Below are 23830 nucleotides of genomic sequence, written 5' to 3' on the forward strand. Positions count from 1 at the left end.
ATGAAGAGACTATTTCTGAATTCTCTCATTGTGGGAGGAGTTTTAATTCCCTGGTGGCATTGGCATTGGCGACTGTCACTCTCCTGCACTGAAATTTAATCTGTTCTCAGTGTGTGATGCCCGTCACATCTCCCTCCACGACAAAAACTTTTTGTCAGTTCTCCTAACCTGTCTGTAAGGCTGGCAATTTGTTTTTTTTTTTTTTAAATAACGTCACAGAGCTGGAGAATATATTAATGACAATCCATTCATGCATTGCAAAATAAAAGGGAAGGGGGGGGGAGTCACATCATCCAATCTTCATCTTTCTAATCTTTTGATGTTTTCCTAGTTTCCTCACAGCCCTCATTCAATGTTTTTTTTCAGTTTTCTCAACTTTCTTTTCTTGGTTACCAACCTTTCTCCTACATTGCACAGTAGTTCTGTTTCTGTTCCATGTTAGGTAGATTACTGGCCAGTTTTAGGAGCATGTTTTTTGTGTGCAACCCTTCTCTCTTGCATTGCACATCTGTCTTGCTAGTGTCCCATGGGTTTAAAGTGGGCAGATAGGGTAATTTGACTCAATGGCTTCATGCAGCCACGCAGAGAGACTGTCTGCTGTTGGCTCAGTAGTTAAAGGATTTAAAAAAAACAAACTGCAACTGCTCCGGACTAGAACATCCCACGCCGTGGTTGCGTGACGACCAGGGTTTGTTTCGTCACCGAGGCTTTGTCAGGAGGGAGCCGTGGATTGGTCACCAACGAGGCCAGGCCATGAAGCGGCTGGGAGCCATCAGGAGCGAAGAGGATGATGGAGAGAAGGGCCAGAGCCATGACCGCCACCATCACCATCAGAACCATTCCGAAGTCTCTCCAGCTCCGGGGTGGCTCAACAGAACTCCCCAGCTCCTGTCGCCGTCGTGACAGGGGGGTGGGACGGCTGCAGAACGGTCGCTGCTGGTACTCCTGGACAGGAACGTGAGGCGGCTGGGGAACCGTCGCCACCTCCTGGACAGGAACGTGAGAAGGCGGTGGCAGCGCCAGCATCGGCACCTCCTCCTGGACAGCAACGTGAGAAGGCGGCGGCACCATCGCCACCTCCTGGACGGGAACGTGAGAAGGCAGTGGCGCCATCACCACCTCCTGGACGGGAACGTGAGGCGGCGGCGACATCACCACCTCCTCCTGGATGGGAACGTGAGAGGGCAGCGGCGCCATCGCCGCCTCCCGGACGGCAACGTGAGGCGGCGGCGACATCATCCTCACCACCTCCTCCTGGACGGGAACGTGAGAAGACAGCACCAGCGCAACCATCGCCACCTCCTCCTGGACAGCAACATGAGACGTCGGCGGCACCATCGCCACCTCCTGGACGGGAACGTATGGGCGTGCCCGTCGCCGTCGGAGCAGGAACGGGGGGCGACCGCGGACCGGTTGCCGATGAAGCAGGAGCGAGGAGCGGCCGTGGGCCGGTCGCCACCGGTACTCCTGGTCTCACGGACGCCACCGCCTGGACAGCAACGTGAGGCGGCGGCGGATCGGTCTCTACTGCCACTTGAGCTCTGCTCGGAACAGCCAAAACTTCGACGTGGGAATGGCGAGGAGGCAGATCCGTTTCCACAGCTACGTGGGAATGGCGAGGAGACGGATACTTTTCCACGGCGACGTGAACGAAAGTAAGCAGAGAGTCAGTCGAAACTGACACGTGGGCATGTCTCGGGAGCGGGTCAGTTCCAACTGCCGCATGAGCATGAGTCCGTAACGAGTCTGTCGAAACTGTAACGTGGGCGTGGCATGGTGGCAGATCCGTTTCCACGGCAACGTGAACGAGAGTAGGCAGAGAGTCAGTCGAAACTGACATGTGGGCGTGTCTCGGGAGCGGGTCAGTTCCAACTGCCGCGTGAGCACAAGTCCGTTGAAACCGCAACGTGTGCGTGTCGAGGTGGCGGATCAGTTCCCACTGCAGCGTGCGCTTGGTTTGGTAGTGGATCAGTTGCCACTGTTGCAAAAAGTCCGTAACGAGTGTTGAAACTGCAACGTGCTCTTGGCGAAGTGGCGAATCCGTTCCCACCGCAGTGTGAATCTGCATCAGCAGCGAGTCAGTAGTAGTCACGACGTCAGCGTAGCTCGGCTTGTTCTTCAATCCTTGCTGAACCTGGGCCGTGAGAGCCGCCAATTCAGCACTCTGCCGCTCTATTTCCGTCCGCATTTCGCGGCAGAACACCTCGTGATTTGGCGGCTCCTCCTCACTCTGGGCTGGAAGCTTCGCCACCAGCTGCAGGTCTGCTGGTTTCACCGTTGCCGGCGAGGAGTGGGAGGACGGTGTCTTAGTTGCCACGCAGCGGGCGGCACAAGGGAGCGCCCAGCCGGGGCGTCTCCTCTGGCCGCCACGCGGAGGTCCCGGGTAGACGGCCAAGCGGGTTCCCACAAACTGGTTGGTGTACTCGGACCTACCAGGTGCAGTCGCTCGGGTGCTGGAAACACGGGGAGGTGAAACAAACTGGCCGGGATTGAAGATCGGGCGAAGAGATTCGTAATCGTAATAATCGGAGTAGTACTCAGGCAGCCGGTCATACAAATCAAGGTCCTCCTCATAGTCCGAAAAGTCAGAGTCCAGAAGAATATGCGGTGCCGGACGGGTTGTGGTCGGGACGTATTCGTAGCTTGCCGGCGGAGCATATGACACGGAAGCGGAGGACGTCATGGAGCCTACCCGGATCAGACAGTCTTGGTCCTCCGGCAGTCGGTCAACCTTGCGTCGGTGCAGGATTCGTCAGATGCAAGGTAGTTCTGGGAAAAACATTTATTATTAAATGGTCAGGTATCGGGCAGGCAGTCAGGTGCAGCAGCGGTAGTTGGGACGTCGGCCGAAGAGAGAAGGTGAGCGGGCAGGCAGGAGTCGGTACACGGGAGAACGATCAAAGCAGGCAGACGTGTCAAAGGAGTCAGGCTTACGGGGTCGGTCGGAGAACAGGCGGAGGTCGGCACACACGGGTTGACGATCAGGGATACGGAAGTACTCGAACGGGGCATGAAGCTCGATCTGGCCGAGCACCAGTCGTCATCAGGTCCTATATATACACGGGATAATCAGCCTGCATGAGGCGCAGGTGTGTGCCTCCCAATTAGCGTGAGCGCGCGGGCACCCGCACAGCCTGGGCTGGAGCGGCAGGATCATGACAGGTATGAACTTCAAATATTGTTCTTTTCCTTTCTTTTTTTGTTATATACTAAGGCTAATTACTGTATATGCAGTGGAAGGCTGTTTTCTTGAGGCATCCACAGACTGTGTATTTTCATGTATGGATTATTTGTTCACAGCTAGAAGACAGCAGGTGGGAGATTGTAACAATGGTGACAACAGCATTCTTTAGTCATGGTCCACAATGGATGTAATGGATCTAATTTTACATTTTATTTATCACCCTCAAAATACATAACCCCTTGATTCCCCCAGTGTGGTATTTTATTGATCAAAATCACCAAATAAAAAGAATTATAATAATTCAATTAAATCAATGATGATGGAGTTGTATACTTGCCTGACTTCTGTGTTTGGTGCATGACTTCCATTCCCACTCACTCACTGTGAATATGAGTGTGAATATTTGTCTGTCACTACAGTACTTGTCTTGTGAGTGATTGATGACCAGTCAGGTTTAGTCTGTATTTTGCCAGAAGTCTGAAGCTGGGAAAAGCTCCACTTCCCCCTGACCTTGATAAGCAGCATAGAAAATGGATGGATGGATAAGGATCTTTTTTTTTTTCCAAAAATGATCTTGCAATGTCCTCCAATTATTAGGGTTAGGTCAGCTTTTCTGCATTTTAGAGGCATACTTCTAGTTATATTTGTCTGAAAAGTATGTGCACTGCTTAAAATATCTTTGACAAATATTGCCCAATGTCTTCCATACTACAGGTATGACTTCATCGTCTGGTGGTCATGTCCTTTCAACAATGGGTAGTCTACTTGATGATCAACACTGGCACCATGTAAAGCTTGAGCGAATTGACACGCACCTCAACCTCACTGTGGATAAGAATACACAGCACGTTGTTATACCAGCTGACCTCAGTTACTGGGACATTCAGTGGGTGAGGAAAAACGACACAACACAGCATACATTTTGGCATGTTAAACATATGACCCTAAGGACAATACACAGGACAACTTGAATAGATGAATGGATTTTTAAAAAAATCCTGTTTACTTTCAATCACCAAGCAAAGGTCCTAGATGGAACCGAACCAAATTATTTGCTTGAGTGTAGATCGTGCTATTTGAATTTACCCGGGGTGCCTTTTCTTTGTAGTTAAGTCTAGGAGCTGTCCACAGTCCTGAACGTAAGTCAAAACCCCACAAGAAGAATTTCAATGGCTGTGTGGAAAACCTGCATTACAATGATCTCAACTTGATAGACATGGCAAAAAAAAATAACCCTCAGGTCACTGTGGTGGTAAGTTAGCATTTCCTCACTTTTAATGGGCTACAGCTGCTGAACTTTGGTGCCATCAAATAGTTATAAACTCCTTTAGCATGTATAAAGCTTGGTGTTATTTACATAGGTCATTTTTTCCAGCTTTTTCTACCAAGAATGTTTGAGGAAATTTATTAGTCAAAAGTATATTGCTTCAGTGGCAAAAAACACTGGAACAATTTGAGCATAATCATTCTCGTAACTTAAGTTATCAAATCTGAGCATTTTTAGTCTTCATTACATTATGTAAATGTATTTGTTCACATTTCAATTTGCTGCCATTATAAAACTTTCATTAATTGCATGGCGTACCAAACCATCTGGTAAGTACGGTATGAAGTGAAGCTAACATCTGTACCGTATATTTGCGTTTGGATAAAATGTCATTTAAGGAATACATTTATCAAAGCTAGTGTTCACTTTCGGGGTAATTCGATTTACATTTTAGTGTCATAAACTCTCTTTGTCTTAAAAAGGGCACCGTGTCGCTTTTTATACATGTAAAATTTTGGAAAAAGAGATCCAAAACTGATATTTTGAAGGTCGCTATTAAGATATACATATATATAACTGAAAACACACAAAACACATCACAGAGTGGAATTTTATACAATATTTAACAAAATCAAAGAGGGAGCTATAGGGAAACACACAAAGGCATCTGACTACTAAAAGAATATAATACTAAGGGTCAACCGATGAAAGAAAAATAGGTGTATGCAAAAGGGAAATGAGATAACATCCGTTGAAGGGTAAAAATCCGAGTATTTAATGCCTTGAGTCTGAGTGAGAGAGAACAAAGTTGGGATTTAGAGTGACAACCAGGCCGTGGTAACTGCACGACTGTATAATAGAACTAAATATGTTCAAATTAAAACTTTTTTGCGATCCACTGTTTAACATTTTATTCAACCCAACATGTTTTTTTTTTTTAATCAACAAAATGTGGCATTTTTTGGCTGGTGCATCACAGAAGTTCATCTTGATGCAAGTTTGAATTGTATACAATGCTTAACACAATTGACTGTTATACTCTTGTGAGGACCTGTTGCATGACAGCAAAGGTATTTTTCAGAGCGCTCCTAATGAGATGTGTCACCAAAAGGTCAGATTTGTTTTGTGTTGTTTTTTTCCCCCCACATTGTATTCTTTCTGTCTGCCTTTGTCTTGTTCTTAGGGCAATGTGACTTTTTCTTGTGCTGAGTCAATTTCAGTGGCTGTAACGTTCACTGACTCCCAGAGCTTCCTCAAGTTGCCTGGACACACAACGAAGGCATCGGGGCTCGTCGTTATAGCTTTACAATTCCGGACATGGAACGAGAAAGGACTGCTGCTCACCTTTAACTTCCTGCAGCAGCAGAGAACTCTTTGGCTGTACCTGAGTGATGCTAGACTCCAACTACAGATCAATGACACTACCAGGGTGCTGCTTAAGCTTAATAAAGGTTGGTTGTTTCGTATTTGCATAACACAATTTGCCCATTTATCAAATTCTCATTTTTGCGCATAGTTTCCCCCCTTTTGATTATTAAGATTGTAAAACAAATGTAAATATCAAACAAAAATAATTGAAGTTAACAGCATCCAATGTTTAAATGGTGATTTTATTTAAGTGGGGGAAAAAAAAACTTGAAAGCTGCATTGACCAGTGTCAAAAAGTAATGGCCCCCGAAACCTCAAAACATGACATAGGAGCAACTGAAATCAAGCATTTTGAGATTTTCTATAATGGCAGTGAGTCTGTTGATTTTTTTTTTTTTTTTTTTTTTTTTCCCTTGGCCCACTCTTCCTTGCAGATTTTTTTCAACTCAACAAAATTGCAGGGGTATTGAGGATGACCGGCCCCTTAAAGGTCAATTGGATTGGCCTCTCCAGAACCTTATAAATTAATTAATTCATTCATTTATCAAGCCATCCAGATATTTGACTTGCTGGTGTCTTTTGGACCGTTGTCCTGCTGCAGAACCCAAGGGCGCTTTAGCTTGGAATCACAAACTGATGACTGAACATTCTCCATCAGGATTTTCTAGTAAAGAGCCAATTTCATGGTTCCAGCAATCACAGTAAGCCATCCAGTTCCTGAAGGAGCAAAGCAAAAGCAGACCATCAGAATCAGATTCAGCTAGCAAGTATGTAACAACACACAAGGAATTTGTCTCCGACAGTCGGTGCTGCCCTGGTACAACATTCAGAACAAAGAACTAACTGACTACCAAGAATAGAGAACAAGAGACATTCAGTGAATAGGAATTATTCCTTATAAGAGTCACAGATGTGCAAGATGTAGATTCTGGGGGTTGAATTGTCACAAACAGGTTTTTGAGGAGACTGGAGGCAAGGCAAAACATGGCGGACCAAAGTGCAGGGAGGCAAGCCAGAAGTGCAGCAATAATAAAAAAAAAAAGTTTTATTTTCCAAAAACACGCATCAATGAGGTTACACTAACTAAACAAAAGTCCAGACGTAAATAAAACCTAAACACTAGGAACAAAGAAAACAAGACATGACTTAGGATAACTGATGACTTCAACATGTGACATTGACATTTGCAATGAAAATAAACTGACCAGAACAAAGAAACCAGCAAACTACATTCAAATTGATGAGACAATGAGGTACGCTGGATGTGCCTTCCTTGGCTGGGCAGTTCAGGAGACCAGCCCAGACAGCAAACACAAGGGTTTCCAGTGTCATACAGGGGAGCGGCCATGATGCTGGACCCAATGCCAATGCTGGTTCGAGGCAAGAGGGTCGAGTGGCGGCCCCTGGACAAGTGCCGCTGGAGCCTGTCGCACCTGCGAAGGAGCAGGGACAGGGTCGGCAGTCGCTTCCCCTGCCTGCTGCTATTGAGGTTCAGGAACGCAGGAAACAAGAAGAGCAAGGTGCAAATGATCTCGGGAAGTTGAACTCGGAAAAACAGGTGATAGGAGACAAGGTAACAAACTGGTGAGAAATGAAATGACTTGGAAACGGGCTGAAAAATGGGAGGTCAAAATATAACCTTTACTTGGGCAACTCCGATGGCCATCATGTGGCAGTCCCGAATAGATAGCTCGGACTCACGGGGCTTTTAAAACATAACAAAAACTGACTAGGATGGAAAAACTAGAGAAGGAAGAAAAACAATTTTAATCAATAATGGAGTATCAGAAAGGAGGTTAGCCAACTCATAGATATCTCCAAAATCTGAAAAATCAAAATGTAAAAAAAACATTTGGAGGTAAAATGGTCGGGCATGGGTAATAGCGAGGACAAGTTGGGGGCACTTCTGAAGAGGCCATAGTAGGAGGAACATTAGGATTTAGTGGAGGAGCGTGGTTATGGCCAGCAGGGCTGACAGTGCTAGGAGTCTCCCTGGTGGTGTTCAGGGTGACACCACATACTTCCTGCTGGGTCCTTGTTTGGTTGTGTCATGCTCTCACAAATGGAGGTTTTTGAGGCCACTGGAGGCAAGGGGAAAAGTGGAGGCAAAATATGTAGGGCCCAATTGCAAGGAAGCATGAAGGCAAGGGTGGAGTGCAGTATTATCAAAAAAATGTTTGACTTTCCCAAAAAAGGCAAACAAAGATCAATGGGGTTATGCGAAAAATCAACAAAAGTCCAAGCATCTAAAGAAAAAGTCATAAATGGAAGGGACCCCCCCAAAAGAAGCAACCAAGAAATGGGACTAGTGATATAACAAATGACTTTCACATGACAGTGACAATGAAAGAAAACCAGGGAACTAAATATACACAAATTGACGAGACAATGATGAACACCTGGGAAATATATGAATGACTGGAGGGAGCTGATTGGTTAACACAAGATAGAAGGTTATTTATGTAAATGATTTTAAAGCCCCCTTAGCCCTAGTTGGAGGTGAAAGGAGAGAGCAACTGAAACAATTGTATCCCATGGAGCTCCAAAGATGGGGTAATAAGGGGCAGTCAATTATATAAAAAAAAAAAAAAACAATAATGATAACAATAATAAGATGGAAATAATCAATCACCATTTAAGCCAATTTAAAGAGTGGCCAGGTAGTCACAAAATGGCCGATGTCTCAGTCTCTGTTGTCCACATGGCGTTTGTTTCCTGGAAAAATTTCAAAACCTCTGAAACTGTCCTTTATTAAACAAGTCTATGGTTCATTCGCTTTTCTTATGTTTTATAGTTTGTTTTAGGTTTTATATAATGCTCTTTTTCTTCATCAAATACACAATTTTGAGTGGTGTTTTTTTTTTTTGTGTGTGTGTGCACACCGGTAAATTCAGATACTAGCGGTCGCGGAACAAATAGAGCTGGTAAGTCAAGATACTGTATATCTCCAGAAGCAATATGATAATAAGATTGAAGTAGTCTTTCCAACATTAATCCAAGTTTTATATTTTTAGTCTCCGTGGCAAGCCTTGACCTGAATTCGGGTTTATTCTGTCAGACATGACATTAAACTTGGCTGTACCGAAGCCTTCTCATAATGAGTGAACTTTGTATATAATTGTTTTTAATTCTGAAAGGAAGATCAATCTACTATTGATCATATTCCAGAAATGCCATGTTAAATGTTTTATAAACAATGTTTCACATCGGGCAACTTGATTTTAAGAGGACATTTTTGTGTGTCAGGTTCAGGTCTGAATGATGGTCAGTGGCATTCAGTGGAGCTTAGCTGTGGACAAGATCAGCTGAGTATGGCAGTTGACAAAGAGAAAGGTACTACGACTCACTCTGCAGGCATCCCGCAACCTGATGGTCAACTATTCTTTGGTGGTAAGAAAACCTGATAAAAGTAATATCATAGAACATTTAATATACCAGTGCAAAATCTCAGCACTATGATAACCCGCAGTTTAATAATAAAAGCCTAAAATGTGATGTAATCAGGCTGGATAAAAATGATGGTTTCATAGGTATACTATTTTCTTTAACAATATATTTTCATTGGTGTATAAATGTCTGACTCAAAATACAGTTCATAAATGAATGTCAGTATTTTTCTCAACATTAAACTGGTTTGTCAAAGCATGATGATTGACTGGTTAGCACAGTTGCCTCACAGTCCTGAAGACCTGGGTTCAAATCCAGTTTGTCTGTGTTGGATTTCTCTAGGTAATTCGATTTCCTCCCATATTCCAAAAATATGGTTAATTGACGTCTCTGTCTGTTACATTTAAATGTTAGTGCGAATGGTTGTTTGTCTATACTTTTGAGTATATGTGCCCTGTGATTGTTTGACGACCAGTTCATGGTGTACATCGTCTCTAACCCAAAGATAGCTGGGATAGATTTCAACATGCCTGTGACCATAGTGAGGATCAGCGGTATGGAAAATTGATGTATATTAAACCACAATTTCCTATAGCATTGCATTTCTATTTTCCCATTGGATTCCTCTTTTGTCAGCTTTTTTTGTTTTCTTGAAAGTCTCTTCACTTTTCTTATACTACATGACCACAGGCCAAAAGTTCTCTGTGTAGGTCTTTTTCTTTAGTCAGGCAAAGTATGACAGTCTCAAGTGTGTGTTTCGCTGAAAAAAAATAACTGACAACATCTTTGTTATATTTCATGTGGACTTTTTCAGTCAAAACATTATTAGTAAGAAAATTGCATGCATGTTTAATGATTGTTGTCCATCTCATTTGCATGGAATGTAAGAAAAAAAATATGCACCACAGATGCAAAGAAGCCTCTGCTGTCACTCTGTCAGATTGACTTAAATGTAAAGAGATAATAAACAATTAATTTCTCTCACTCTGCTCTTTTCTGCTGGGAGCCGTCAAAGTACACCGAATACTCCGACTATAATTGTAATGCTGAGACTGTAACGTGAACAGCAGGGAATGATGTGTCTCATAACTATCATCAGCCTCAAGAAAAAATATCTGATAGATTACACAGAGGGCGTTTACTGCGGACTGGTAGAGAAAATACTTTTATATTAACACGGTACAGTAACAATGATCTGAAACACTTTCCAATTAAAACAAGCAGAGTAAAGACAAATCCGTGCATGTCAATGGAATAAAAGTAGCCCAGGACAATGTGTCCTTCCAGACATTTCCACTTGTTTCTCATGCATTTTAATGGATAAATTAATGAAAGCACAGTTAGTTTGATCGCTTTACCTATCGGAGCTTATTTATTAACTCATACAAATTCGTTTTTAAAATATCCATACAAACAACTGCAGTATATATTCATGTTACATTGGTGGGGTACCATATTAAATAATTTCATTTGACAGATTTAATTCAGGACAAATTTCCTGATCAGGAGAGTTCTAACTAAAATTATCTCATTTACCAACTTTACCACCAGCCAACTATCTTTGATCATGACTTGTATATGCTTGCCCTTTACTACTAAAGTTATCACTGTAACCCTTTTTGAATTTATAATTATTATTATTATTATAATAATAATAATTATTTAATAATTTAGTTCAAATAAATTAACAACAACAGGAATATCATTTCTTTCTGATCTGCATTTTCCTTTGGTTAGTTTCCACAGGGACTTTGATTGAATTTGGTTGTTATAATTAATTGATTTTCTTTATTTTTGCCAAGTAATGATGAGATAGGCTGGAATGAAGCACGACCTGTATAGACTAACAACCCCTCACGATCACGTTCAAAGCTACGGTCAAACCGCTTCATGCAGAACATTATGTGACCAAAGATGGAAAACAGGTTAGACGATTTCCTGTGTATGTTAAGATAACGAAAGTAAGTCGGGGCTCATGACATTATGGTTTGAACGCAAACTTACGAAAATGTTTTTTTATGGCTGGCATCTTTGGACAAAAGATAAATACAGTACATGTATACCATTTATTTACATTTACAGTATTTTATGTATGGAAACAATGGAAAAAAGCCTAAACAATCATTTTTGAGTATGGGAGCTCTTGAAGACGTGTTGTGTAAAAGAATGACGTTGACGTCCAAATACTTCTTTCTTTGGTGCGGTGCCATCAGGCTTGTCAGTCACCTGAATCATAATGAAGTGTTTCTACCGTTTTACTGAATGTGGAATTTCAAAGAAATCCCATATATGCATGGCAAGAACAAAAACTCCACACAGATGTTCCATGGCAAGAACAAAAAATGCACACAGATGTTACAACAGAGATTCAAGCTACATTCACACTGTAGGTCAGGTCCATTTTTTTTCCAATGTGACATGTCGTAGATTTTTTCATGCCAGTGAGAGCACAATTCAGATTTTTCATATCCGACTCAGGTCTCTTTCATACGTGGATCTAATTTGGAGACGTATTCAATGCGTGAGCGATATTGAAACTCACGGCATACTCATTCAAACTACCGGTATGAAGACAAAAGTCAACAAAGCGTCACAAGTGTTTGACAAAACAGACGCGTTAAAGGTAAACGGTTGACAAAAGAGCAGAAAACACTCAGTGGTGAAAAGAAAATGCTTACCATTACCCACTCTGCTGCTTTTGATCATAATACAGTTTTCCCTCGCAATAATGCGGTTCATTTTACGCGACCTCACTATGACGGACATTTTTTTTTTTTTTTAACGTCTGAATATGCATTGTGTTCTACAGCAGCAATACTCTTCCGTACGTTCTGTATCCTGATTCGCGACAGGAAATTCCGCATTGTTTTCCGCGATCGGCTAAGTCTAGGACTGCAGACCATTGTCAATTACCCTAAGTACCTGACCTCACACGTGGGGGTGGCCAGCAGGAGCTGTGTTCAAGACACGTTGCATCGTGGTACTTGGGGGGGATGATCGTGGCAAAATTAAAAAAAAAAAAAAAGAGTGCGTACAGGTGACCTGTCATTGGAAACAAAACAAAACAAAAAAAAAAAAAGCCTTCTGCAATGTGAAAACACGTGAAAATCAATCATAGTCACTCAGTCAGAGATTGTGCAGACCAGGACCTTTCGTCTGATTATCCGTGTGCATGTGTGTGCAAAACCATACGGGCTTTTGAAATACGGGCACTCACGTTCAGGAAGCTGAGTTTTCTAACGGTGAGCCGGTAGCTGCACAGTCACAGAAAATTTAATGGATGATGATGGAATGATGGAATTAATTCCAAAGCCTCTTCCCACCATGCTGATGTGGAACATTTTGGATTGAAGCCTGATGAATGCAGCCATCCTGATCAAATGAATAAGATGAGAATTCAAATTTGTATGAAGTTGGAACAAAGAGGTGTTGTCTTAGAACTTAAAAGCTCAATGTAACAACATCCATTTTAAACAGTCAACCAATTTCTTCAGTAGGGAACAAAAAACATGGTGGGACATTTTTCATGTCAACTTGCAATGATGGAACCATTTGCCCAACAATGCAAATGTGATATGATGCACATGTGCTCATATTACGTAAAGTATAGTGTTCATTCTATTGTGATAGATGTAGCCATAGAATATGTACACAAAGGATGCAGACTTTTGAAAAGTAGTACAAATCTTGAATCAAAACAGTTTGCTTTGAAGTACTTACTGTAGCTCCCGGGGTAGCACGATCGCCTGCCCTAAGTACCGTGGGCAGCCGGCGGGCCCTGCGGCGTTTCGGCGCACAATGCACACCGCTTTGCAGCTTCAGTTCTCAAACATATTCGAAGGTAGCATGTCTGTTTATATAAATATTCTTACCCAGAAGAAAAAAAGAGGGCCAACAACGACCTATCACGCTAACTGGCAAAGGAACTGTAAAATATGACTGAATTAATATTATTGTGTGTGTCCAACCTCATAGATCATTAAAATTATATTTATTATTTGTCAAAATTAAAACTTCAAAAGAAGAAGAAAATAAAAAAATATTTATGTATTTATTTCTCAAAGAAATGTTTTGCCTCAGACAGGTTTTGATCTTTGGTTTCATTCTAGACCGTGTTTTTATTTTTTTTTTTAAATCTACAAATGTTTCAACTCTGAGAGAGTTTAAGAACATGTCTGAGAAAATGTATAAAGTGTGTGGTTAGGAGTTTAACAGCCTTAAAACGTATAAGAAACGGGGGAAAAATGTACATGAGAAAAACACTCTAAATGAAAATCTGTAAACAAAAAACATACTGTAAATGAAAAAAAGCCTAAACAAAACACGCACTGTAAGTGGAAAAAAAAACATCCTGTAATTTACAAAATATATCCCATAAACAAAAATATATATATAATGAAAAAAAATACCAGAATATAAAAGATGAAAAAACAACTCGTACTACATGGATTTTACTTAACTGGTATTTTTTAGACTGCATGTATAAGCCCCACATTAAGTGAGGGAACAATGTAATTACATATTTGAATGCCTCTCTTCAGTCAAGTGTCCAATCAGACTTGCCATACTAATTTTTTCCCCTAAATTGTAAGTTAAGTTGTAACACTGTCTTAACAACATGCAGAAATACTGTACATAAAGTATTTAAGCACAATAAAAGCTTTGCATTACCATTCATGAAGATGGTTGAATTTTTAAATTTAAGTCTCTGCAACTTTCTCTTGCTTGCATTCAAATTGTTATGCCCCAGGGTATGTGTAACTGAAAACCCAAGTTATTTAATCACCGTAAGTATGTTTCAGTGTTGAGTGATGCCATTTACACTTTCATAATTGATATAATTGCATTTAATTTTGTGGTTAATTACGCACCAGCATCAGAGTAGACACGCAAAAACAATAGTAACAACCACTATATTCCATTAACATTTGTTATGTATGTTGTTCCTCAGGCTGTCCTCCACTGAGTGATAATCACAAATGTAAGAACCCCGTTACAACCTTCCAGGGGTGTATGCGCCTTGTGACTGTGAATAAACATCCAGTGGACTTCATCAAGATTCATCATAGGCTGCTGGGAAATTACAGCCACTTGCACATTGATATGTGTGGCATCACCGACAGGTAAAGCTACAATATGCAATGACCTTGCAAAACACACTGGTCATTCCTCATTAATATATATATATATATATATATATATATATTATATATATATATATATACATTTGTCCATTTTCTGAGTCGCTAATCCTCACAAAGGTCGCGGGAGTGCTAGAGCCAATCCCAGCTATCAACGGCCAGAAAGCTGGGTACACCCTGAATTGGTTGTCAGACAATCGCAGGGCACATAGAGACAAACAACAGTCATAATCCAACCTAGGGGCAATTTAGAGTGTCCAATTATTGTTGCATGTTTTTGGGATGTGGGAGGAAACCGTAGTGCCTGGTTGTCCATAGGACAACAAACAGTCGTACACTGCACAAATCTGGCCTTTATGGAAGTGGCAAGAAGAAAGCCATTTCTAAAAGATATCGATAAAAAGTATTGTTTAAAGTTTGCCACAAGCCACCTGGGAGACACACCAAACATGTGGAAGAAGGTGCTCTGGTCAGATGAAACCAAAATTGAACTTTTTGGCCACAATGCAAAATGATATGTTTAGTGTAAAAGCAACACAGCTCATCACCCTGAACAAACCATCCCCACTGTCAAACATGGTGGTGGCAGCCTCATGGTTTGGAGTCTGTTGGAGTCTGCAAAAGATCTGAGACTGGAACGGAGATTTATCTTCCAAGAGGACAATGATCCAAAACATAAAGCCAAATCTACAATTGAATGGTTCACAAATAGACAAAACCAGGTTTTAGAATGGCCAAGTCAAAGTCCAGATCTGAATCCAATCGAGAATCTGTGGGCAGAGCTTAAAACTGCTGTTCACAAACGCTCTCCATCCAACCTCACTGAGCTCCACAAGCGACTTGCAGCTTTAATTGCAGCAAAAGGTACCACTACAAAGTATTAATGCAAAGGGGCACAATAATATTGCACGCCTCACTTTTCAGGTTTTATTTGTTAAAAAAAAAGAGAGAGAGAGAGAGAGAGAGTTCAGTGAACCCAGTAAAGTTCTTTGGTTTTCAAGTTAATCCAATAAAAAATCTTTAGCCTAATATCTTGATTGCCCAAGTCATTTAACATTTATGTTAAATGAGAAAAAATGCTTCGACACAAGTCCAGTTGCATTAAGGCTATCTCTATAGATGATCATACCCAGATGACAGAGAATCCACACATAAATCACTCGAGATACATAAATTACAGAGAAAAAAAATGTTGAAATTACACAAATATTAAAATGCTCTGCGATTGGCTGGCAACAAGTTCAGGGTGTTTTAAGCTCAAGCACTCTCCGCGACCCTCATGACGATAAGTGGCTCAGAAAATGGATGGATGAATGGACAAATATTGAAATATAGTAGCGTGTGGCATCTAAATTTATTTTTTCTTCCACAACACAACAACAACAGTGTGCTCGTAAGAATAAAAGAAAGCCCATTTCTGTGAGAACGCAATAAAAGTAATTTAAAAAAACAGTGCAGTAAATGTGGATAGCAATTACATATAAAAAGAGGTTAACATAACCATAGGGGAAGGAAGGTACAGGTCAGCACAAAACCGAATCGACCTACATCTGATAAACTGATTAACAATAATAATTAAGATATAAATCACTGAAGTATTCAACCCCAGAAATAAACCATTCTAAAGTGCTTGTGGAAGCACTGAGGCGGAGTCCAGCTGCTAAGTAGTGAGATCAAACAAGAACAATGGCAATAACCTGAGTGCAATACCTCCACCACCTTCCTTCAAGGCAGTTTTGGAAAGGTTATGGTTAGCATGATGGTGGGTTAGGGTTAAAGCTGGCGGGCAATAAGCGCCATTGCCGAACATGACTGAGCTATGGTGCAGTGTACGTATTTTGGCAACTGTTTCCATGAGGGGCCAAATGGTTTTCGCTGTTGTTTTATTTAGTTTTATTGTCCACTTCGCCTTAACGTCCTAGCTTCCATTGAATCAAAATTCACAAAAGCATTTCCTCATGGTGAAAGTAACATTCCGGGATTGCGAGCTGTGCTGCCTCGTATCAACCTTTATAAATAGTATGTAAAGCATCAAATATTGTTTTACATAAATACTAACCAGCTCCCTTTCAAAAAAAAAAACAGCCTCTAAACATTTAAAACAAAGAGGGGAAAAAAACAAGTACGATTTTAAAAGAGCGTACAGTGAAAGAAGTATAATTTAAAAGTAAAAATGCTTTAAAAATCATGAGAAGAAAAGAAGAGTTTTTAACCTGGACTTCAAAACATTAACACTAAAGTCACTTTTGTTGTCAACTTATTCCATTTGTGTGCAGCAGATTAGCTAAATGCTGCTTCGCCATTTTTGCTTTGGACTCTGTGCACATCCAGTTCCAGTGATGCCTCGGTTCTCAACCACAATCTGTTCCAGAGAATGGTTCGAGAAGTGATTTGTTTGAAAACCGATTTGATGTTTCCCCATTACAAAGAATGGAAAGACAAATAATGGGTTCCAAGCCTAAAAAAATTGCTTTTTAAAGATTTTTTTTTCTTTTTAGTTTTTCCTGATAATAACCTCCATAGTAGAAATACATGCATAGTTTAAATACTTTATTTAATACAATAATTTAAGAAATATATTTATTTTTTGCTTAAAATGTATGCTTTAGTAGTTGAGTACACTAGGCTGGGAGTGCATTGCTCTCTCTGTAGCGACTCGGCCCCCAGCTTTGTAAACTTTTTTTTTATTAACAAAAGTGCAGAATAACTTTAAACAAGCAACTTGCCTTCTTTGGAGCCATGATTGGGGGTTAATACTATAGTCCTCGAGAAGAAGCAAAACAAGAGTCACTACCTGGACATGTCTGTGTAGAGAAGCTGCGTTATACAGAATAACAATAGTGCGTTTAATGTCATTTCGTGTTTTTTTTTCGGGGGACGTTCGATTTGACAATAACAAAACGCATCCTGGGTGGGTCAGCTGCTTGCGCCGTGCACATTATGTTATTTCTGGGATTTTTCAGTGGCGTGGGAATTCACAACAAAGCACTTGTGGGTCAGCTGGTTTGCCCGCACACAATATTTTTTTTGCGGGTTTTTTCAGGGGCGTTTGAGTACCGATTTTCAGTTGAAAACAGAAGCAAAAAAATCTCTAAATAGTCATTCAAAAACCGATTTGTTCCTAAACGGGGACATTCGAGAACCGAGGCTTTACTCTATTCATTTAGATGAGGACTTTCACTCTGCACCAAGACAAACTGATCAGAAATACAGTCAGCTTTCAAAGGGAAATCAGGTGTCCTGTAGTTGATGATCAAATGCTGCAATTTGTCTTGAAACTTGTTAATCCAGCTCATTCCCCAGAGCAAGGCGAACATTTATGAAAATAATTTACCTGGCTGTGGCTTCAGGACTGCTATTTTTCCCACAACACAAAAAAGACTACTTGATGCTGAGATAATGACTATAGTTGAAAAGTTAGGAAACAATTTACTATTGAGGCCACAACAGAAGTGAAAGCAAAATTGGATTGTATAACTGCTTTTCTTCAAATGGAACAAATAAAGACAGCGCTGGTTCTTGTCATTAGCATCTGACTGGAAGATTTGCATCTTAGTAGGAACTTTCATCATTTATCATTTCAAAATAAATTATGCACACAATAATTTACTGACATATTTTCCCCTTGTCTCTTTTGAACATTTTTCTCAAACCATAGTCCAACAGTCAGTTTTTCCATTTAGTTTTCAGGTATACTTGGAATTCCAGTCACTGTCATCACCCCACTCTGATTCTGTTAATGTATTTTTGCTTTCACCTCAATCGGCACTGGACCTCATCACCTTTCACAGGTTCTCCCTGCGAATTCCTCATTCACCAAAAGTTATTTTTTCCCCTGTTTGCTGTTACATCTTTATCCTGATATTCTGTATAGTGCTCACATCCTCAAACTTGGTCTGAGATTCATTGAGACTATGCAGTCCTGTTCAAAATGCCAGGACCTATTTCTCATGAGTGACCCTGCCAGCGGCATAAAGCTCCAGACAACTTAGCTCTGGGAATCACTGGGACACACAAACCTCTCCACCATGATAAGATGATGGCTCAGCGAGTTAAGAGAGGTGGAAATGGGTCTTTTATGAGGGATGAGAAAAAGTTTGACTAAAAGAGATAAAATGACAAATAAAATACATTTGATATAGGTGGCCCTTGCTCATATATGGGTCACTGGGGTGCCACTCTGGAGCCAGGCATTGAGGTGGTTCTCGAAAACAAGCGCCTGGTGGCCCAGCCTGGATTCATAGGGCCCTATTGGTCATGACCCTAATGGGTTCTGTGTATCCCTTCTCATGGGCTCACCACCTGTGGAAGGGGCAATAGGAATCAGGTGTAGTGTGAGCTGGGCATTGGCAGGGAAGGCAGGGACCTTGGTGGTCCAATCCCGAGCTGCAGAAGCTGGCTCTAGGGATGTGGAACATCATGTCAGGTAATGAGCCTGAGCTGGTGGTGAGGTTGAAAAGTCGTTGGTCTCGTCTACCCAAACAACTGGGGCTGTGATCACAGTCCTCTCAAGAGGGGTTGGACTCGCTTCCACTCTGGTGGCCCATGGTGAGAGGCATTGAGCAGGGGTGGGTATACTTACTGCTTCCAGCTTTCTTCCTGTACATTGGGGTTCACACCACTGCACGGGGGGTTAGTCTCCTTCCACTTTCAGGTTGACGGATGGGTCCTGACTGTTGTTTGTGCCTTCGCACTGAACAACAGTTTAGCGAACCCACCCTTTTTGGAGTCGTTCCAGGGGGTGCTGTACATTGCTCCTGCAAGGCACTCAATCGTTTTGCTGGGGGACTTCAATAGTCACATGGACAATGACAGTGAGACCTGGAAGGGCATGATTGGGAGGGAGGCACTCTTCCGAGCAGAACTCGAGCGGTGTTATTGGATTTGCTATTGGAGTTCTATTTTCATCACGTATTCTCCATAATGAACACCGTGTTCAAACATAAGTGTGTCCACATGTGCACTTGGACCAGGACAACCTTGTCTGCAGTTAAATAGTCAACTTTGTAGTCTTGTGTTTGGACTTGTGGCAGAAAGTCTTGGACACTCGGGTGAAGACAGGGTTGGAGCTGTCAACTGATCACCACCTAGTGGTGAGTTTACTCCGTTGGTGGGGGAAGATGCCAGTCTGACATGGCAGGCCCAAATGTATTGTGAGTGTCTGCTGGGAAAATTTGGCAGAAGCCCCTGTCAGAGGGAGTTCCAACTTTCACCTCTGACAGAAATTTGCTCATGTTCCGGCGGTCTCTGAGCTGGGCTCTCCTATCTCTGTCGTTGAGTTGGATGAATGAATGAATGAATGAATGAATGAATGAATGAATGAATGAATGAATGAATGAATGCCATGTATTGTCATCATACCCACATATACAATGAAATTGGAGAGCCTCTCCTGGGTCAGTGCATACATAAAAGCAATATAAAAATAAATGCAAATATAAAAAGTATTCCACAATATATCGAAATCACCGTCCCTTTGTATTGATAGCATGGCTAGGGGAAAGATGAGAGGTCAGGTTGTGAATGGGTTTGAGAAAAAATAATTAGTCTGTTGGGCTTTTCTTTTGTGTATATGTACCGCCTTGCAGATGGCAGGAACTCAGTTGACAACTGGGCTGTCTAGTAATGTTCTGAGTTATGCTGAGCCACCGAGAGGAATACATGTCTGCCATGGAGGGGAGAGGGCAGCCAATGATCTTCGTGCTGCTTTTATTGTCCTGTGAAGCCTTGCTCTGTCTGCTTCAGTGTAGCTCCCATACCAAATGGAGACACAGTATGTCAGCAGGCTCTCGACAGATGGGCGACAGAAGGCCAGCCACAACTATGTGTCCAGATTATTTTTCCTTAGGATTCTCTGGAAGTGGAGACACTGCTAAATCTTCTTAATGATCTCTTTGATGTTATCGGTTCATGAGAGGTCCTCAAAAATCAGGACTCCCAGAAACCTAACTGAGCAGACTCTGTCCACACGCTCACTGTTGATAAAGAGCTGGGCCGGTTCAGTTCTGTACCTCCTGAAGTCCACAATGATGTCCTTTTTTTATAGTGTTCTGTGCCAGATTGTTGTCTCTGCACCAGGTTATGAGCTTCTGGACCTCATCTCTGTAGGATGCCTCATCTTCATCAGACAGGCCAATGTTGTGTCGTCAGCAAATTTGACAATAATGTTATTTTTACGGACTGGGCTGCCGTTGAAGGTGTAGAGACTGTACAAACTCAGAATGCAGCCCTGTGCTGAGCCGGTGCTCAGTATATGGGTGGAGGAAAGCTGGGAGCCAATTCTCACAGTCTGGGGTCTGTCGGTCAAGAAATCCTTGATTCAGGTGCACTTCAGAGGAGGGAGGTCCAAGGTGTCCAGTTTAGTCATTAAAATGTCTGAAATAACTGTATTAAAGGTCAATCTGTAATCCACACAGAGCATCCGAGCGTAGCTCTGCGGTTGTTCCAGGTTATTCAACACAGCATGCAAAGCTATGCCGATGGTGCCCTGTTGACCTCTTCGCCTGTTATGAAAACTAATGAGAGTCAAAGTTGGGAAGGAGGCAGTCTTTGATCTCTTTCAGAACTGGAGATTCACCTGGAGTTCCTAAAGCATCTGGATGTTTTGGGACTGTCATGGTTGACACATATCTGCAACATCCTGTGGACATTGGGGAGAGTGTCTCTTGATTGACACACTGAAGTGGTGGACCCATTTCTAAGAAAGGGGACCGAAGAGTGTGCTCCAACTACAGGGGTATCACACTCATCAGCCACCCTGGTAGAGTCTACCCAGGGTGCTGGAGTGGAAGGGACTTTGGGAAGTCAATTTTCAGAATCAAGAGCAGGAGTTTGCTTTTTGTTCTGGCCGTGGGACAGTGGACCAATTCTACTCCCTTGGCAATGTCCTCAAAGGTACATGGGAATTCGCAACCAAACTTCTTGAACACAAAATGTGTTTCATTTGAATTCTGTGAACCACTGTACGGTTCACAGTGTCCCACCCTGATTGGTCAGACTTGTATTGGTTCGGTCACTCATTGTGTGATCGATTCGATACTTTTCAATTTCACTCTGGCTACATACTGTGTAATATTCATTTTCTACTTTCTTTTCCCAGATTAGAATTAGCGAAAAATGTTACCAGCTGGTAGTGCAAAACATTATAACAAATTGTGAGACACTTTTTACATTAAAAAAAACATGCAAAAAAATGCATTTTAGAAAACAAATTAACAAAGCCAAAACTTTTTTACATTTAAAAAAAACGAATTAACAAAACACAAAACAGCAGCATTTATAATAATGCTATTACCCATAAATACTGTCGCACTATGTGCAAGGTGTTTGAATGGACCCTAACTTAAAAATCAGAGTTGCCAACAGACCCCTGCAGATTGACCGATTGGTGTTTCAAAATTTTAATCTCCATTACACGGTGTATTAACGTCACATATTACATTCAGTTAAAATAACAGAAACTTTCCCTCACGGTGAACATAGATTTCTGGGTTTGTCAGCCATGCTGCCACAGTGCCTCTGCTCAAGACATAAATAGTATATAAAGCATCAGATATTGTTTTACATCAGTACTAAACTAATTCCATGATATATAATGTACATGTACGCGAAAAAGCAAAGTTTCTGAACAGAATGGACATCCAAATGAATGGAGCCAGCCAGCTGCCTTACGAATATCCACACTTTATCTTTATTTCTCACCACCATCCCCACTCTTTAGAGTAATTTTGTTACCTCTGTGCCTTTTGATAAAATATTAATACTGAAATACTTAATGTTTCTTATAGGAACAGGGTAATCTGGGATTTGATCTGCAGGAGTCCACCAATGTACTGTTACAGTATTGAGAATATTGTAGATTTTGTCCAGTTAATAGAGAAGTCTATTTGTGAAAGTGTTTTAATGAGACTGAAGACTGCCCGAAGAGAATACTTGGGTTCCTGTAAGTAAAGAAGAATATAATGAGCATATAGATGGATTTTGTGTTCTGTCACTAGTGAGCAGATACCTTTAACAGCATTCTGACGAATAGCGAGAGCAAGAGGTTCGATGAATATTGCAAATAGCATTGGTGACAGTGGACATCCTTCTGTGGTTCCTCTTTGTAATGTAAAACTGTGAAGTAATCCTAATTGTGCTAACTGTCCCTTTCGCAGTTTGAATTGTACAATCTTTCTATTCAATGTAAAAATGAATCTCCGAAACCAAATTTGTGAAGTACTGCAAATAAGAAAGCTCAGTTAATTTCATCAAAATCTTTCTCTGCGTCAAGTGACATAATGATTGCATTTAGGATTTGGTCAAATTAACCACTTCTGTCTATGCGCAAGATAACGATAGTTTAGTTTGATTTTATTCACCGACCGATTAGCAATAGCGAACATCATTAGCTTCTGATGAGCAAACTTTGGCCGACTTGACTGCTAAGTTAAGAAAACACGCTAGTGGGGTGGGCTGCGACACATGCTGTACACATAAAATAAAATTTTGTGAGTCATCATTTTTAGTACACTGCAATCTGCTTTTGCAAGTAGAAGAAAGCAGCTGGTCACAGCGCACAGTGGTTGCCCAGTGACTCACAAGAGACAGCCAAATATTGGCTGGAAGGATCACACCTACCCGCTGAAATCCAGCCCATTGGTCATCATTTAACGAAAGTCGGCCTTTCGATTGGCCCAGCAGTATAGAGAACTGCGTGATGGCTGCCACAACAGGAGCATCAAACATACAACACAACCCCCCTATGTATGAAAATCTCTTATGGTCCAATGAAAGCAATATTGAACTTTTTGGCTGTAATTCAAGAAGGTATGTTTGGCACGACACTGCTACCACATTGAATCATGGTTATGGCATCATCATCTGGAACTGGGGCCTAGACAAGCTGAAAGAAATTATGAACTCGTTGAAAAAGCATTCAGTCTTAGCACAATACATTCAGGGTTCTGCTAAAGCACCCCCCCCCCCCACACACACACACACAAATCAGGAAAGGTTGACATGAGCTTCTAAAATTTATGTGGGGCGAAGAACAGTTGGCATGGTGGAGCGACTGGTTAGAACATCTACCTCACAGTTCTGCGAACCGGGGTTTAAATCCTGGCCCCGCCTGTGTGGCGTTTTCATGTTCTTCCCGTGCCTGTGTGGGTTTTCTCTTGGCACTCTAATGAATGGATGGATTAATGGATGAAGAGATTTTTTAAATAGTGGCGGGTGAGTTCTAATTCTGATTTAAAAAGAGTTAGTTAAGGGTGAGACCGCAACACTTTTCTGAAATCATCAGCAAGAACCACAACAATACTCACACACTTTGCTGTGGCTGACAGGCTCACAACCCCTCTGAATCAGATAGCGCCAGAACTCGTAACAGCCAATAAATGGAATAAGTTTGCCTGTTATTTTAGTGACAAAATACAATCCATCAAGTCAAATGTCAGCACAAATCAGCTTCTTCTTTTCCTTTTGGCTTGTCCCATCAGGGGT

The 23830-nt window shown here is 41.6% G+C and overlaps 1 protein-coding gene across 4 annotated transcripts in view; it reads left to right on the top strand.

The window, feature by feature from the left end:
* Positions 1-23830, top strand: part of LOC133503035 (contactin-associated protein-like 4) — a 104898-nt gene that overhangs the window by 37911 nt on the left and 43157 nt on the right. For all 4 annotated transcript variants that reach the window (XR_009795606.1, XM_061824143.1, XM_061824142.1 and 1 more), the window contains 5 exons: positions 3899-4074; positions 4293-4436; positions 5635-5902; positions 9066-9209; positions 14158-14329. Coding sequence is in view for 3 of the 4 variants with exons in the window: in XM_061824143.1 (XP_061680127.1) it covers positions 3899-4074; positions 4293-4436; positions 5635-5902; positions 9066-9209; positions 14158-14329 (904 nt within the window). In the remaining variant the exon portion in view is untranslated. The remainder of the gene's footprint in view (positions 1-3898; positions 4075-4292; positions 4437-5634; positions 5903-9065; positions 9210-14157; positions 14330-23830) is intronic.

The sequence above is a fragment of the Syngnathoides biaculeatus genome, chromosome 7 (genome assembly GCF_019802595.1).
Source record: "Syngnathoides biaculeatus isolate LvHL_M chromosome 7, ASM1980259v1, whole genome shotgun sequence".
Classification (NCBI taxonomy): domain Eukaryota; kingdom Metazoa; phylum Chordata; class Actinopteri; order Syngnathiformes; family Syngnathidae; genus Syngnathoides; species Syngnathoides biaculeatus.